Source organism: Bos javanicus, chromosome 16, assembly GCF_032452875.1.
Source record: "Bos javanicus breed banteng chromosome 16, ARS-OSU_banteng_1.0, whole genome shotgun sequence".
Lineage (NCBI taxonomy): Eukaryota > Metazoa > Chordata > Mammalia > Artiodactyla > Bovidae > Bos > Bos javanicus.
In genome coordinates, this window is record NC_083883.1 from 39,250,915 (window position 1) to 39,265,943 (window position 15,029).

Consider the following 15,029-nt stretch of genomic DNA (forward strand, 5'->3'; position numbering starts at 1 on the left):
CTCACTTGATAGAGAGATAAATTGAAAGCAAGCTCTCTCTTAGAAAGGCTCTAGTTGCTAAAGGATTGCTTATCCCTCGTGACCTCATCTAAACCTAATCACCTCCAAAAGATCCTGCCTCCTAATATCATTACATTGGGGTTAGCATTTCAATATAGAAATTTATGAAAATTCAAACATGCACCCCACAACATGGACTTAATAGATAGGAATATAGTTCTATCCTTCAAGATTGTTCTTACACTCCACAGAGGCAGAACATAGATCCCACAGGGCACTCATTGCTGGAGTCAATGGAGCAGCACTGAGCAAATGGAGAAGGGCTCTTTTAGGGTGAGAAGCAATCAGGGGCAGTCATTTGCTTATGTGCTAGAGAGAAAAAACCCTCTTTGAAAAATCATTATCATAAAGCAGTACCTAAAAGAAAGGGTCTTCCCAGGTGGCACAGTGGTAAAGAGACATGTGTTTGATCCCTGGGTTTGGCAAGATCCCCTGAAGTATGAATTGGCAACCCACTCCAATGTTCTTGCCTGGAAAATTCCATGGAGAGAGCAGCCTGGTGGGCTACAGTCCATGGGGTCTCAAAGAGTTAGACATGACTGAGCGGCTATGCACACATACATGCACCTGAAAGAACTCTGAGCTATTTCAGAAATACTGAGGATTTTTATAGACAGCACTAATGGGCCTGATACAAGAAAGTGACATTGCAACAGAGGCTTACATAAACAAGGGTGAGATGCAGAGAAGAAAAGAAATCCTGTTCTATTAGTCCTTCTCTAGTTCTCCAACTTCTTGTATAAAAAACTGGAAATTCTTATTGGGATCCCACTGAATATCATATATAAGTTTAAATTGTTATATTAGACAGCTATATATTTACCTGCACCTGGTTCTCATTCTGTAGTAGTGTGAGTTTGGACATTCTTCAGTAAGGCCTAACATAAATCATCTTGCTGGTATCTTCATAGACAGACTCCACAAGGAGTATATTGCACTTAACAGTGGTGTATACAAGAGCACCTGGTAAAGAGCATTCCTAACAAAATTTTGTCTGGAAATGCCAATTACATAGACAACCATGGTTGGCTACAAAAGGCCAGCATTTAGTATCATGCATAGCTTTTAAATTACAATTTGTCTGGTCTCAACACTTCTATAAAAGTTTGGGCTTATGTTTCAAGTCCAGTTTGGCCTCTTTGGTCTCTGTAGAAGGCAGAATTACACACGGTGTTATGAGCCCCACAGATATATCATCATTGACTCTTTTCTTTTTCCTGGTACTTGCAGGAGCAATCAGCTACCAGCCTTTGGGACGCATACTCAGGTCTGATAAGTAATCAAGCCATGATCCTGGCCTTGAACTCCAGGTATAATAAGCTTTCATGCTCTCTTATTGGACTAGCTGAATACCTTTAAAATGTAATAGATACATATCAACAATGTGAAAAGTTACTCCAGGCTCCTCACCCTAATTCAGCACCTATTCCTTCTGATGTTTATAAACCTTTCTGTATTGCATAAATAGGCAGATAAACTACTATACTACTTTTTATTTTTACTTTGTCTTAACTTTTCTGTAAGATCATATTTTCATTTCAATGGCAACAGAATACTTCCAAATTTTGACATTTTCTTATTGGAAGAAAAGTTATGACCAACCTAGATAGCATATTCAAAAGCAAAGACATTACTTTGCCAACAAAGGTTCGTCTAGTCCAGGCTATGGTTTTTCTAGTGGTCATGTATGGATGTGATAGTTGGACTGTGAAGAAAGCTGAGCGCCGAAGAATTGATGCTTTTGAACTGTGGTGTTGGAGAAGACTCTTGAGAGTCCCTTGGACTGCAAGGAGATCCAACCAGTCCATTCTGAAAGAGATCAGCCCTGGGTGTTCATTGGAAGGACTGATGCTAAAGCTGAAACTCCAGTACTTTGGCCACCTCACGCGAAGAGTTGACTCATTGGAAAAGACTCTGATGCTGGGAGGGATTGGGGGCAGGAGGAGAAGGGGACAACAGAGGATGACATGGCTGGATGGCATCACCGACTTGATGGACATGGGTTTGAGTGAACTCCGGGATATGGTGATGGACAGGGAGGCCTGGTGTGCTGCGATTCATGGGGTCTCAAAGAGTCGGACACGACTGAGCGACTGAACTGAACTGAAACTAAATTTTATCAATACTATGATGATCATCCTTGTACATAAAAGATTGTATCTGCTCTGAAAAACTTCTTTGAAATACCCTTCTGAGAGTGAGGTTTCTGGTTTAAGTGATGTGTGTGTGTGTGTGTGTATGTGTTAATCGCTAAGTCATGTCTGACTCTGTTACTACCCCATGGACTGTAGCCCACCAGGCTCTTCTGTCCATAGTATTTCCCAGGGAAGAACACTGGGATGGGTTACTGCCGGGAGCCACCACGGAGATCCCATCCATGACAAAGGTCATGCGGAAGAGACCTGACAGGCAAAGGCAGATCAGGCCTCGAGGGACCCCCTGAATCTGCTCGAGCATCTACCCCAAAACCAAAATCTGTCTGTCTTACTATTTTTTGCCTTTCACCAACTCTTCTGACATTAACAGGGGGCTATCCCCGACCACCTTTCTCTGGAAAAAGTCAACTTAGGGCTTTAGTTAATAAGTCTCTTGGACATAAAAGGAATATTTCTATTTTAACCCCTCTGTTGATATTCTAGCTTGCCTGACAGGTTTATCCATACTCTTGCAATTAACACACATGATTGTTCACAACTCCCCAGTCTTGAAAGGAACAGGAAGCCAAAACATTCTAAAAGTCCTAATGAGCATAGAGTCCTTTAAGGGATGAAAAATTATTAGACTAGATAGTACTGGTAAAGGGCTTCCTTTTTGGGCCAATGCTTGCTGCCAAATGCCCATATCCCTTATCCATTGTGCACCTGGGAGTGCATTGGTTAACATAGTTGGAATCTAAGAAAAACAAGCAGCAGCCTTGGAATTAACTACATCAGACCTTTGAGCTAATTGGTTCTTTCTTTGTTGTAACTTGCTGCACCTTTGCTCTGTGAGAATGTAACTCTGTTTATTATTTTCTGAGGCTGGGAAAAATAGAGAAAAAACACTTTAAGGGAAAATAAGTTTTCTGACTGATCAGCCTTTACCAAAAAAGGGTCATAAAATGTCCACAGGCCTCCAAGGCCAGAACATATTGTACACAACATTGTTTATGGGAAAGGTATGCAGAAAAAGTCCTGGTTTTGATAAACAGATGTAATGTTTGGGCTGACTCTGTATGACTTTGCATCTTTCATTTCCCTCTATGTACAAGTCAAGGTATAAAAGTTCCTTTTGAAAATAAAGTTATGGGCCTTGCTCACCAGAGCTCGGTCTCCCCATGTCGGTTTTTTTTTTTCCTTTTCCCTCCTTTTCTCTCTCTGTTCTTTCAGGATGACTCCTTGGAACACAGGAGCTTTACTGGCTTTCTGTGTTAATCAAGGAAGATCAAGCCCTGCTCTCTGCTTTGCTATCCTTATCGCCTAAGCCGTCATCCTGAGGGTACCCCTGGATCCTGCTGGGGCTGGACCCCGGCAGGTAACCATTTCCTTCTCCAAGGGATCTTCCCAACATAGAGACGGAACCCAAGTCTCATACATTGCAGGTGTATTTCTTTACCACAGAGCCACCAGGGAAGCCCTGATTTAAATGATAGGCAACCATAAAAATGCCCTGCTCTGGAAGATCTTCACTGGCCAACAGCTACAGCTGCTGCCTGTGTAGATTTGCCAACATGGTCTGCGAGGCCTCACTTCCTGTGGGCTGCTCGCATCAGTGACCCAGCATGGTAGGACAAATAACTCCAGTGGGTGCCAGTGGGTGACTTCAGCTCGAGAGATCCTCATCAGCCAGGCTGAAACCTCCTTGGAACTTGCTGTAATCCAAGACTCTTCCTACCCTAATCTTTTTTCCTTCCTTCTCTGCTTCTTTTGGAAATCTCTTTTACTTCTCTTAGACTTCTTAAAATCCTCTTTTAGCATCTGTTTCCCCTAAACCCGAAGTAATGCAAATTATATGAATTGTCTTAGAGCTTTTGACAGCGTCAATTTGTTCTCCAGAAGAACTGCACCTATAAGTGTTTCATCAAAGCCTAGTCACCTGGAAGATATGCATGCATATATACAAAGATACATATAGACAAGATTTGGAATATTATATTATTTTACAAGGTTCATGGAAAGGCAGACTGTAAATTAGAATCCCCTTCTCCATATTTTAATTTTTTGGTCTACTTAAATGTGTTAAAAATCTCCCACATACATAATGGTTTTCCTTTATTTTAAAAAATTTATTATAAATTTTGCTTTTCATATTTTGATCAAGTATTATTTGATATATAAAGATTTACACATGTTATATCTTCATATATACCTGTACAATTTAACAATATAAATGAATTTTGTTACTATTAAACCCATGGACTTCCCTGGTTGTTCAGTGGTAAAGAATCTGCCTGCCAAGCAGGAGATGTGGGTTCAATCCCTGGATTGAGAAGATCCCTTCGAGAAAGAAACGGCAACCCACCCCAGTATTCTTGCCTGAGAAATCCCATGGACAGAGGAACCTGGTGGGCTATAGTCCATGGGGTCACAAAATAGTCAGACACAACTTAGCAACTAAACAATAACAAAATTAAACCCATATAATATCTCCCTTCTTTTTTTGACTAATTTAGTCTTCCTAGTTATTTAGTTTCTACTCCCTTTTTACTTCTCTTTTAAATCTTTAAAATTGCCATTATACTTATTTCCCCTTATAATTTTTTTTAAATAATGCATTTATTTTGTTTATGCCCTTCACTTCTTTGGTTGTATTTTTAGCCCTTTCAGAATCTTAAGTTATATGCATAGTTTATTATTTTTGTCTCATTTTAAATAAGAAAAAAAATGTTGATAATATTTAAATACTTCTAATTTTATAATTTTTAAAATAGATTTCTCATGGTGATGAGAGAATGAAATATATATGCTTTTATAGTTTGAAACTTTCTATGGCTAACTATATGCAAAATATTTTTCAGCATTCCCTGATTATTTAAAGAGATAACCCTTGTTATCTAATTAGTATAATTTATTTATATCTCTTTATTAATTATATTAAAGCATAGCCTTATCATTTGCAGATTTTAAATTTTTACCTGCCACATACTAATAACTGAATGCTTAATCTTCTCCCATGTACTTCTATTTCTCCTTATATTCTTAATAATTTAATAGTTTTTATATTATATTTTAATAAATATGTTCAACAATTTTCAATTTTGTTTCTATGTGCTTGAGATTTTATGTTAATAACTATGACTTTTATCAATTAATATTAATTGTACATATCTCTTAATACTTTTTTATTTGAATTAATCATACAGCATATTGACATAGCCCTCCTGATTTATTTCTGATGTTTTATATAATATTCCCATGCTTTTATCAAGAGACATCTACTTTCCTTTATTCAATTGTGATTCTTGAAATTAATCTTGCAAAAATTTCACTTACTAATATTATATAATACTATTGCTCTATAATGAGAAGAAATAAAACATTTTCAAGAAAAAATTTTAGTATATTTGGTTTACCGCTAATTCTCACTTCACTCCAATATCTGAAACAAGTATTTAGCTCAAAAATTTTTTTAAAGCACACAGTAATTTGTGAGAGATATTTATTGTTTCTTCTCACATTTATTTCTATACCATATTGTTATATATCTTAGAATATAAGAAAAGTTTTACACTGAAATTCTCAAAAGTGTACTTGCTGATAATTGTCTATGTTGACCCATATATTTTTGTTGGGCTTTCTTCTTTATTATCACCAATATCTGACCCTCAACCTTCTTCACATTTAAATGGGAAGATTCTTACTCCATCAGCAGTTGTGAATGCATCAGAGCATCACGTGTGTGCTTAGCGTGCATAGTCACTCAGCTGTGTCTCATTCTTTACAACCGCATGGTCTCTAGCCCACCAGGCTCCTCTGTCCATGGGGATTCTCCAGCCAAGAATACTAGAGTGGGTTGCTATGCCCTCCTCCAGGGGATCTTCCCAACCCACGGTCTGAACCCTGGTCTCTCACATTATAGGCGGATTCTTTACCATCTGAACCACCAGGGAAGACCAAGAATATTGGAGTGGGTAGCCTATCCCTTCTCCAGGGAATCTTCCCAACCCAGGAATCAAAGCGGGGTCTCCTGCATTGCAGGCGGATTCTTTACCAGCTGAGCTACCAGGGGAGCATCATGCTACTTTCCTAATCCTTGTTCATTATGTGGACCATTTTAGCATTTTTAGAACTGGTAATATGATTTCAAAGTACATTACAAGATGATTTTCTATTTTATCAAAATATTAATTTTTCATTTTCCTAAACCAAATCATACATCCCTAGAATCCTACCACTGAAAAAAAAACCACTGGAACTTATTGATAGGTAACACACTTTTATTTGTTCAGAGTCTGAAAATCTACTGGAGTCCATGAATAGGTCAAATCAATCTTCCTAAGATTTAAAAAATTATCTACTATGTTCCAGGAAATTCCATTTCAAACAATGGATAGCAGATATTTAGATCTTCTTGTCCAGTAGAGGGAAATGATTCTGAGTTCAGCACAAGATTTCCTACCTTTACCAACTATATTACCATCTTGTAAAAAAAAAAAAATTATTATTTGTACTTTAAAAAATCAGGAGGCACAGTTATCCAGATCACACTTATCAAAGGAAAAATAGCTGTGTCACAACTTATCTTTTTAACGGTTGATGGGAAGGTTTATTTTGCCATCTACTGAAAGATATATCTCAATATCAGAAGTGTTACATGTGAAAAACACAGTCTCATGGATTAGATAAAATGTGGCAGTGATATATTTCAACTACCTAAATTTCAGCATGGCTTGAAGAGCTTAGCTGGGAAATAACCACCCTGTAAAGTATTATGTCTATGGAGAAATATATTTTGAATTCTAAATAACTGATTACAAATTATTTTTTACCAAAAAAATGATTCCTTTATATTTAAATCACCATAATAATTTTAGAGTAATACTTAAAATTCACACGTTATATAAAGCCAAAAGTTGGGCCTCATGTTCTAGTATACTAACTCTTAAACTAAGAAAAGGCCACTAAATTTACCTTACATCTGTTCTTTCCTTAGTTTAATAATTATATCTTTTTTTTTTTTTTTTTGGTCAGCTTCGTGGATCCTGCATTGCAGTTTGAAACTCAAGTGAAGATAATAAAGTCATCCTTTAAAATGGCATTTGCTGTCACAAATCTTGATGAAGTGAGGGAAATTGGAATGCATGAAGAAGACGAAAATGACCTAGAAGTAAGACTTTGCTTCCTTTAATCATGATGAGACGTCTTTATGCACAGCAATCCCACAGAATGTCTGCCCACAAGTTGTAATCTATGTTTTCTTCTTCACTCTTTTTGGATATAATAGATAAATAGCATATTCCAGCACTAATCTCTTTTCCTGGATTCCTGGTGAACTCTACAATCCCTGGGGTGTAAGGAATTGTATAGAACTTATAGGAACAAATGGGTGAAGAGATTTTGGTTAATTTGTTTAGCAAGTTCAGCAAGTTTACTGGCAAGTGCTTCAAAGTAAATAGGAGCCAAGAAAAGTGCAGGTAGGCAGACTTCTGTAGTAAGATCAGTAACATCCATGGTTTTTTATTTCTCAGTCTTGCTACACAGTTCTCTTGTCCTACAAGGTATTAAAGCAATTCATGGCATGTTGTATTGAATGAGGTCTCACCTCCATAGATACATCTTGCTTTATTTTTTTTACCTTCAATATATGGGGAGAACTGAGGATCCAGGATTACATAACTACTGGCTGGCTGGTTGTCTAACTTACTTGTTTTTCAGAATTTATACCGAACTATTTTAAACATATTTGAGGACACTCTTCTGATCTTAGTGTCTAAAGATGTCTACAAACTGCAGTTCTTAAAGGTAAAGGGAAAATATATGGCTTTGTTTTCTTGTTATAAAGCTAAAGAGCATACTATATTGTTATTGTTGTTTAGTCCCTAAGTCATGTCCAACTCTTTTTCAAACCGATGGGTTGTAATCTTCTAGCCTCCTCTGTCCTTGGGATTTTTCCAGGCAAGAATACTGGAATCAGTTGCCATTTCCTCCTCCAGGGGATCTTCTCAACCCAAGGATTGAACTTGTGTCTCCTGCATTGACAGGCAGGTTCTTTACCACTAAGCCACCAAGGAAGCCCATACTATATTTTACTTTTTACCATTTGCCATACTTGCATCTCCTTCAAGTATCTGGCAGCTGAAAGATTTTCTTTACCTTCCAGAATGTGTCATTATCTCCCAAGTGAAATCCCTTCCTTTTATTTGAACCACAGAGACAGAATTTTAAGAATTCAATTTTGGGAGTATGGCAACAACAGACACTTAAGAAGCCAGGTTTTATGTGGCAACATAAGTGTGAACACAATATAGGGTAGCAGAACATACAATGATTGGTCAAAACCATCTTCAGGTCCATGTAACAGTTAGCCATATTTTGATAATGTTAATATGCACGTTCTTCCCTCACAACTCTGGGACTAGAGAATTCCATGGTCATCCTATCTTCATGGATATCATGGTATCAAGGAAGGTCTAATAAACATCCATAATCCCAATGTTCATATCCAAGACTTCAGTATATTTTTAATGTGCCAGCCAGAGACAGAGACTTATCTGGACATATTATGATTTTCAGTTTTGCATTTTTAATATGATAGCATCCGGAGGCAGCTGTCTGGAAATACTGAGAAACTAGATTGATGGGTTTTGCAAATCATAAAATACATTCAAGGAAAGAAGTAGAGTTGATATATATGAAGATAAATAGAAATGTGAAAGATAATAAAATATACAGTGCCTGATTTTAGCCATTTATTTTCCATGCACTTTAAGGTGGTTATTGAAAGTGAAAGGTAAAGCCAAGGGTTTCCTTGGAAGCTCAGATGCTGAAGAGTCTGCCTGCAATGCAGGAGATGTGGGTTCAATCCCTGGGTCAGGAAGATCCCCTGGAGAAGGGAATGGCTATCCATTCTAGTATTCTTGCCTGGAGAATTCTATGGACAGAGGAGCCTAGTGGGCTACAGTTCATGGGGTTGCAAAGAGTTGGACACAACTGAGTGACTAACACTTTCACTAACACTCCCATGTATACTCTTTCAACCACCCTATGCTGCTTATTGATCATTTACTCTATATCAGGCACTAAACTGAATACTTAATAAATGGGTTATTTAACTTAATCCTTAAAATAACCCTATGAGGAAGTTAAAATTATTTCTCCCATTTTGCAGATAAGGAAGTGGAAGCTGAGAGAGAAGCAATATGTGGGCCTCTAATGAGTGGAGGCGCTACTATAACTTGGGAGTCCATTACTTAACCACCTTATTCTTAAACGTACCACATCTAGAAACTCTCCTGATCCTCAGAAAGAGCTGAACCTCACTCCTGGAAAAGGAAGAGGCTGAGATTTAAAGACTCTTCATTCTTAGGAAATAAACTTCAGAACAGTTTTATACAATGGGAGCAAGTGAAAGGGATGAGAGTTATCCAACCATTGGCATAAATACTAAGGACTCCAACAATCAGTCTTAAGAAGTCTACTTACTAATGGTGGTTAACATGTGAGGCACATGCAGTCTTATTCCTTTCCCAAGGTTATACCTATGTCCTTGCACCTGAGGATTTAGAACAAAGAGGCAGAAGCCACAGCAAGACAGACCAAATTTAGCAATGAATCAAAATTAACAAGAACTTTCTCACTGAGCTGCCTCCAGGAATATATTCTATACCGTGAGACAGAAAATATCTGTATCGTGAATTTGCAGAGGAAATTCTGGAATAAAATGACATTTCAGGGTCAGATAACATTTTGATTCTTTTTTAAAACTGAAAATCAGATCCAATGATTTAACAGAGAGAATTAGCATGCACTTTAAAATAAAAAGAAGAGAAGCAGTTGATGATAATCCTGTTTTCCATGATAATCATGGTAATCCTAATAATCCATGCTGAAGTTTTCATGATGTCTGGCAAAGTGTTAATAGTGGATATTAGTAAATACGTGTTGGATAGAATTAAATAAAACAAAACCCATAGTGTAGCAACTGTGGCAGATGAAGTACTATACTATTATAGACAGTGGTATACAAGCTCATTGTCATACTTTTTAAATACATAGAGAATAGGTGTGAAATTATTGGGAGATCATGGGGAATCTTGGCTTCGTGAAGGTGATGATCTGAGCAGAAGAAAGGAAATTGTGGAAATAGAAACATCACGGTTCTAGGATGGTTCTTGTGTTTTCAACAGGAAATGGCTGTATGGATGAATGAAGATAATTCGTACATGCAGGAGGAAGCCATGGTGGTGATCAGCAGAGTGCTAAGCTTTGCAGCCAGGAAAGTCAGGGGATCTGTAAGTCACAGGGACTGCTCCTTTGCCACCTGCTCCTAAAGACTGTGCTTCTGCAGTATTGCTTTCCTTTGTTCTGCAGTGTTTGCTGAACGCCACCAGGTGGAAGCACACCAGCATTTTCCAGATGGTGGGAACTATAAGAGCCTCATCCAGCTTATCTCTGGAGAAGGCAATGGCACCTCACTCCAGTACTCTTGCCTGGAAAATCCCATGGATGGCGGAGCCTGGTAGGGGTCGCTAAGAGTCGGACACAACTGAGTGACTTCCCTTTCACTTTTCACTTTCATGCATTGGGGAAGGAAATGGCAACCCACTCCAGTGTTCTTGCCTGGAGAATCCCAGGGACAGGGGAGCCTGGTGGGCTGCCGTCTATGGGGTCGCACAGAGTCGGACACGACTGAAGCGACTTAGCAGCAGCAGCAGCTTATCTCAGTCTTGGAAACAAACCTTTACTAAGTTAACATTGTCTTTAAATAATGTCTTCTAAAGATAATCGTTATTATTTTAGTCGCTCAGTCGTATCCGGCTCTTTGCAATCCCATGGATGATAGCCTCTGTCCACACAATACTAGAGTGGGTTGCCATTCCCTTCTCCAGGGGGTCTTCCCAATCCAGGAATCGAACCCAGGTCTCCCACGTTGCAGGCAGATTCTTTACCATCAGAGCCATCTTTGAAGCACAGGAAGATCACAATTTTTAAAGATAATTAAGTCCGTGAAATTAATGAAGGTGAGGGGACCAATACATACAATGGGCAAAAATATTAACAAATTAAAAGCTAAACTTCCCATAAGCAAGGTCTGTGTAGGTCTGTATATATCTATATCTGACACAGTGTAAATAATGAAGATTTGTTCTGCCATTCTCTAACTAAATATAACTACCCATTCCGTTCTCAGATTCTGGCCATTCACTGGATAAAACTATTTTCTTCATAAATTACCATGGCCTGTGTCTTCCAGACTCTCAGAGGCCATTGTCAATTTGAACAATTCTTTCATTTGTATTCTATCAGAAATATATTTTAAAATGGCATTCCTTTTACATGACCTGTGTGCCCATCAGGGTGAAGGAATGGCTCCACCCAAAGAATATTTGTCCTTTCGATTAAACTATTTTCAAACAGGTGAAGACATGTGAGCTAAACACGTCACCTTATCTTATCAACAGAGATTTTTCCTAGATTTGGCATATCAGCATTCAAAAGACAGGTGAAAGATTTCCAGTCGAAGCTAACAAATTGTCCACATGTCTATCTCCACTCCCTCCACAAAATGATAGTAATAAAATGCATTGAATGTATAAAGCTACAGCAACAAAGAGAATTAGTAAAGGGATCCTAATGGGCTAGCGAGGTCAGCAAACTTCTGGATGACAGAATAGATAGAAGATGCTGCTGCTGCTGCTATTAAGTCGCTTCAGTCGTGTCCGACTCTGTGCGACCCCATAGACGGCAGCTCACCAGGCTCCCCGTCCCTGGGATTCTCCAGGCAAGAACACTGGAGTGGGTTGCCATTTCCTTCTCCAATGCATGAAAGTGAAAAGTGAAAGTGAAGTCGCTCAGTCGTGTCTGACTCTTTGCGACCCCATGGACTGCAGCCTACCAGGCTCCTCCATCCATGGGATTTTCCAGGCAAGAGTACTGGAGTGGGGTGCCATTGCCTTCTCTGAGATAGAAGATGGTAACTGATAAAGTCTGGCAGGAGAAGCTGAAAGACCAGGGGCACGTGAACATCAGGATGGAGGATGGCCGAAAAGGGAGGTAGTTTTCCCTATGGACCCTGGAGAGTCTGAAGCTATGGAAACCCAAGTAGTGATGAAGGGTGGGAGGCAGAGGAAACTTGAAGATGTGCTAACTCACTGAAAAGACTCACCTCATACAGAAGGATCTACATTGCATCCCATCCTCCTTTACACATACACTATTCCACAGGGAAAGGAGTCCATTGGTAGACAAAATGTGAGGACTTATTTCTCAAAACAATTGCAAATTCCCTGAGAAAATCATCTTGGTTCTGTTGTTTAGACATACTTCAGCATGACCCCAGTGTCCCCATTCAGCTACTCTAAAGCCAAGTCGACCAGTTGACAAGTCTTGCTCACATACAAAATCCCACTAGTAGCATCCCATTCTTAAATATGACTAGACAACTGAGATTTGGCAGGCATTTGAGAAAACCCTCCAAATACAATAGCCCCAGGTAAATAAAGAGTACAAAAATGATTATCAAAAATAGATAATTTGGGGTGCAGATGAGTATCTAGTCTCAAAAGGAGTAAAGAGGAAATATTTATATTCCAAAAGGAAACAACAAAAAGTGAATATGGCCCCTGTACTGATTCATCAAGCAGGAATAGGTAGGCAATGCCCCAAACTGATGTGAGAACTGAAGTGGAAGTCCATTGTTTAGAGATGGATAAAAAGCAGCTAAATGACTTAGTAAATGTTTGCCTTTGGAAGTTAACACTTGAAACTCTCATAATTCTTATAAGGAATGGAGAGGCCAGAGATGTGCAAAAGAAGGAATCCATTAAGAAAGGGCCAGAAAACTAAGCAGGAGCACTTAGGGACAGAAACAGAGAAGCTACATGTCTCCATATCTTAACTCTTTTTTACTTTCAACACTTTATATAGATTTTCTAAAAAAAAAAAAAAAAAAAAACAGAATTATACTGTATTAAAAATTCCCAAAGTCTTGTGTTTGAGGAGGTGTGACTGAGGTTGGCAGACTTCTGAAAGGACCTGTGCAGGGCATAATCAGTGTGCCCCGAGGTTCAAACAACCGTACTCTTCTCTTTGCCCATACTAGGTCATGTCTCCCCTCCACCTCAAACATGCTATGCAATCTAGACATGGCCACACCTACTCTGCTAGAGACACACATCTAGAAAGACCCTATCTGGCATCATTAGCAGCTTCCTTTACAAAGACACCTGCTCAGAGTTATACATACACGAGTTCATGAGAAGGGATAATCAGAGAGAATGCTCAAGGCAAAAAAACTATATACAAAAAACTCTAGGGCCAATCCCCTGTAAATGCTCCCCAGCTCCAGTGAGATAAACTGTAAGACATACTCACCTGGTTCTAGATACTTTTGCTATAAGCATCTTTACCATAGATATCTTTGTAGTGTAACTAATTGGCCATGAGGCAATTTTTTTTTTCATGAAAAATAAAAGGAGGACATTGAAAAGGTCATTATGAAACTTGAAAATTTAATAACAAAATTTAAAAGACTTTCTTGATAAATGCAACTTAAATACATTTAAAATGTGTGTAAATTCGTGTCAATCCTGCCCCTGCAAAAAAAATGGATTTTATTTTGTGGGTGGTACTTAAGCACTTGTCTTTGAAGGTTTTCATTCATAGTATAAGTTTGTTGCTTGTTGATTCATCTCCTTATTCAGCATGGCAATTTTTCTCTTTTTTTGCCAAAATTTCTTCCTTCATTAAGAGAGGCATTGGTTTCTGAGTATTAGAATGCATATTTGTAACAGCTTTATATTGTGTCATAAAAACCTCTTTCCTGTTTTTTGTTCTTGGCATGTTACCACATGTCTATTTGTAGACATTCCAACATTCTATGGAAAATGTAGGTTCACCTCTGAGCCTTTGAGACTCTTAACCTCTTTTTCCTTCAATGTAGCATGTTTCAAAATAAGAAACCAACTCTCGGGGCAAATCATTGTCATCTGTCGGCTCAATAAAGTCATCAATAAATGGGCTAACTGAAATAAAGTCTGACTCATTGCAACGAGTTGAAACCAAAGTGTCAGACTGAACTGTCAACTAATTATTTTATCTTTCACAGCAAAATTGCCTTATCACCAATTAGTCATGTGTTAAAATGTTTGCAGCAGAAATGTATGTGGCAAAAATTTTTATGGTAGAGAAGCTTGTGGCAAAAATACTAGACACATACTCATACTCCTCCGTTACCCACAATAGAGAAAAAGAGCACCTTGCCCTTTTTTCTTAATACAATTGCAGTTCTGAAAATCTTGCCATTCAATGGAAAATGAAACTTGGAATGCAAACCAAAAGAGCAGAGTACCCAGTGGAAATAAAAGGTTTCTTCCTGGGGCCTGAACAGCGACCTCTACTGTCTGCTTGTAGATTCTCCTAAATCATGTGCTGAGGCTTGTCCAACTCTGTGCCACCCCATGGACTGTAGCCCACCAGGCTTCTCTGTCCATGGAATTTCCCAGGCAAGAATACTGGAGTGGATTGCCATTTCCTACTGCAGGGGATCTTCCCAACCCAAGTATCGAACCTGCGTCTCCTGCATTGACAGATGGAGTCTCTACCACTGAGCCACCTAAGGATGGGGGGAGCCCCAGGTATCCTTACAAAGAAGTATAGGCAGAAAGAATCCAAGGAAGACATCCACAGAAGCAAGAGATTATCTTCTCTTCTACTTAGACCATCACTTCCAGCATTCTAACTTGGTTATACGCTTGGCACATGACCTAGGTCACCTCATGTTTTTTCAGGAATGACTCCATATAAGTGTGTGTGTGTGCGCTATGTGTGTGT

General features: G+C 38.7%; 1 protein-coding gene across 3 annotated transcripts in view; it reads left to right on the plus strand.

Annotated features, from left to right (window-relative positions):
• The window catches only part of MROH9 (maestro heat like repeat family member 9), a 145,425-nt gene that overhangs the window by 23,223 nt on the left and 107,173 nt on the right, over positions 1 to 15,029 (plus strand). For all 3 annotated transcript variants that reach the window (XR_009729921.1, XM_061382585.1, XM_061382584.1), the window contains exons 3-6: positions 1,291 to 1,370; positions 7,230 to 7,365; positions 7,914 to 8,000; positions 10,385 to 10,489. Coding sequence is in view for 2 of the 3 variants with exons in the window: in XM_061382585.1 (XP_061238569.1) it covers positions 1,291 to 1,370; positions 7,230 to 7,365; positions 7,914 to 8,000; positions 10,385 to 10,489 (408 nt within the window). In the remaining variant the exon portion in view is untranslated. The remainder of the gene's footprint in view (positions 1 to 1,290; positions 1,371 to 7,229; positions 7,366 to 7,913; positions 8,001 to 10,384; positions 10,490 to 15,029) is intronic.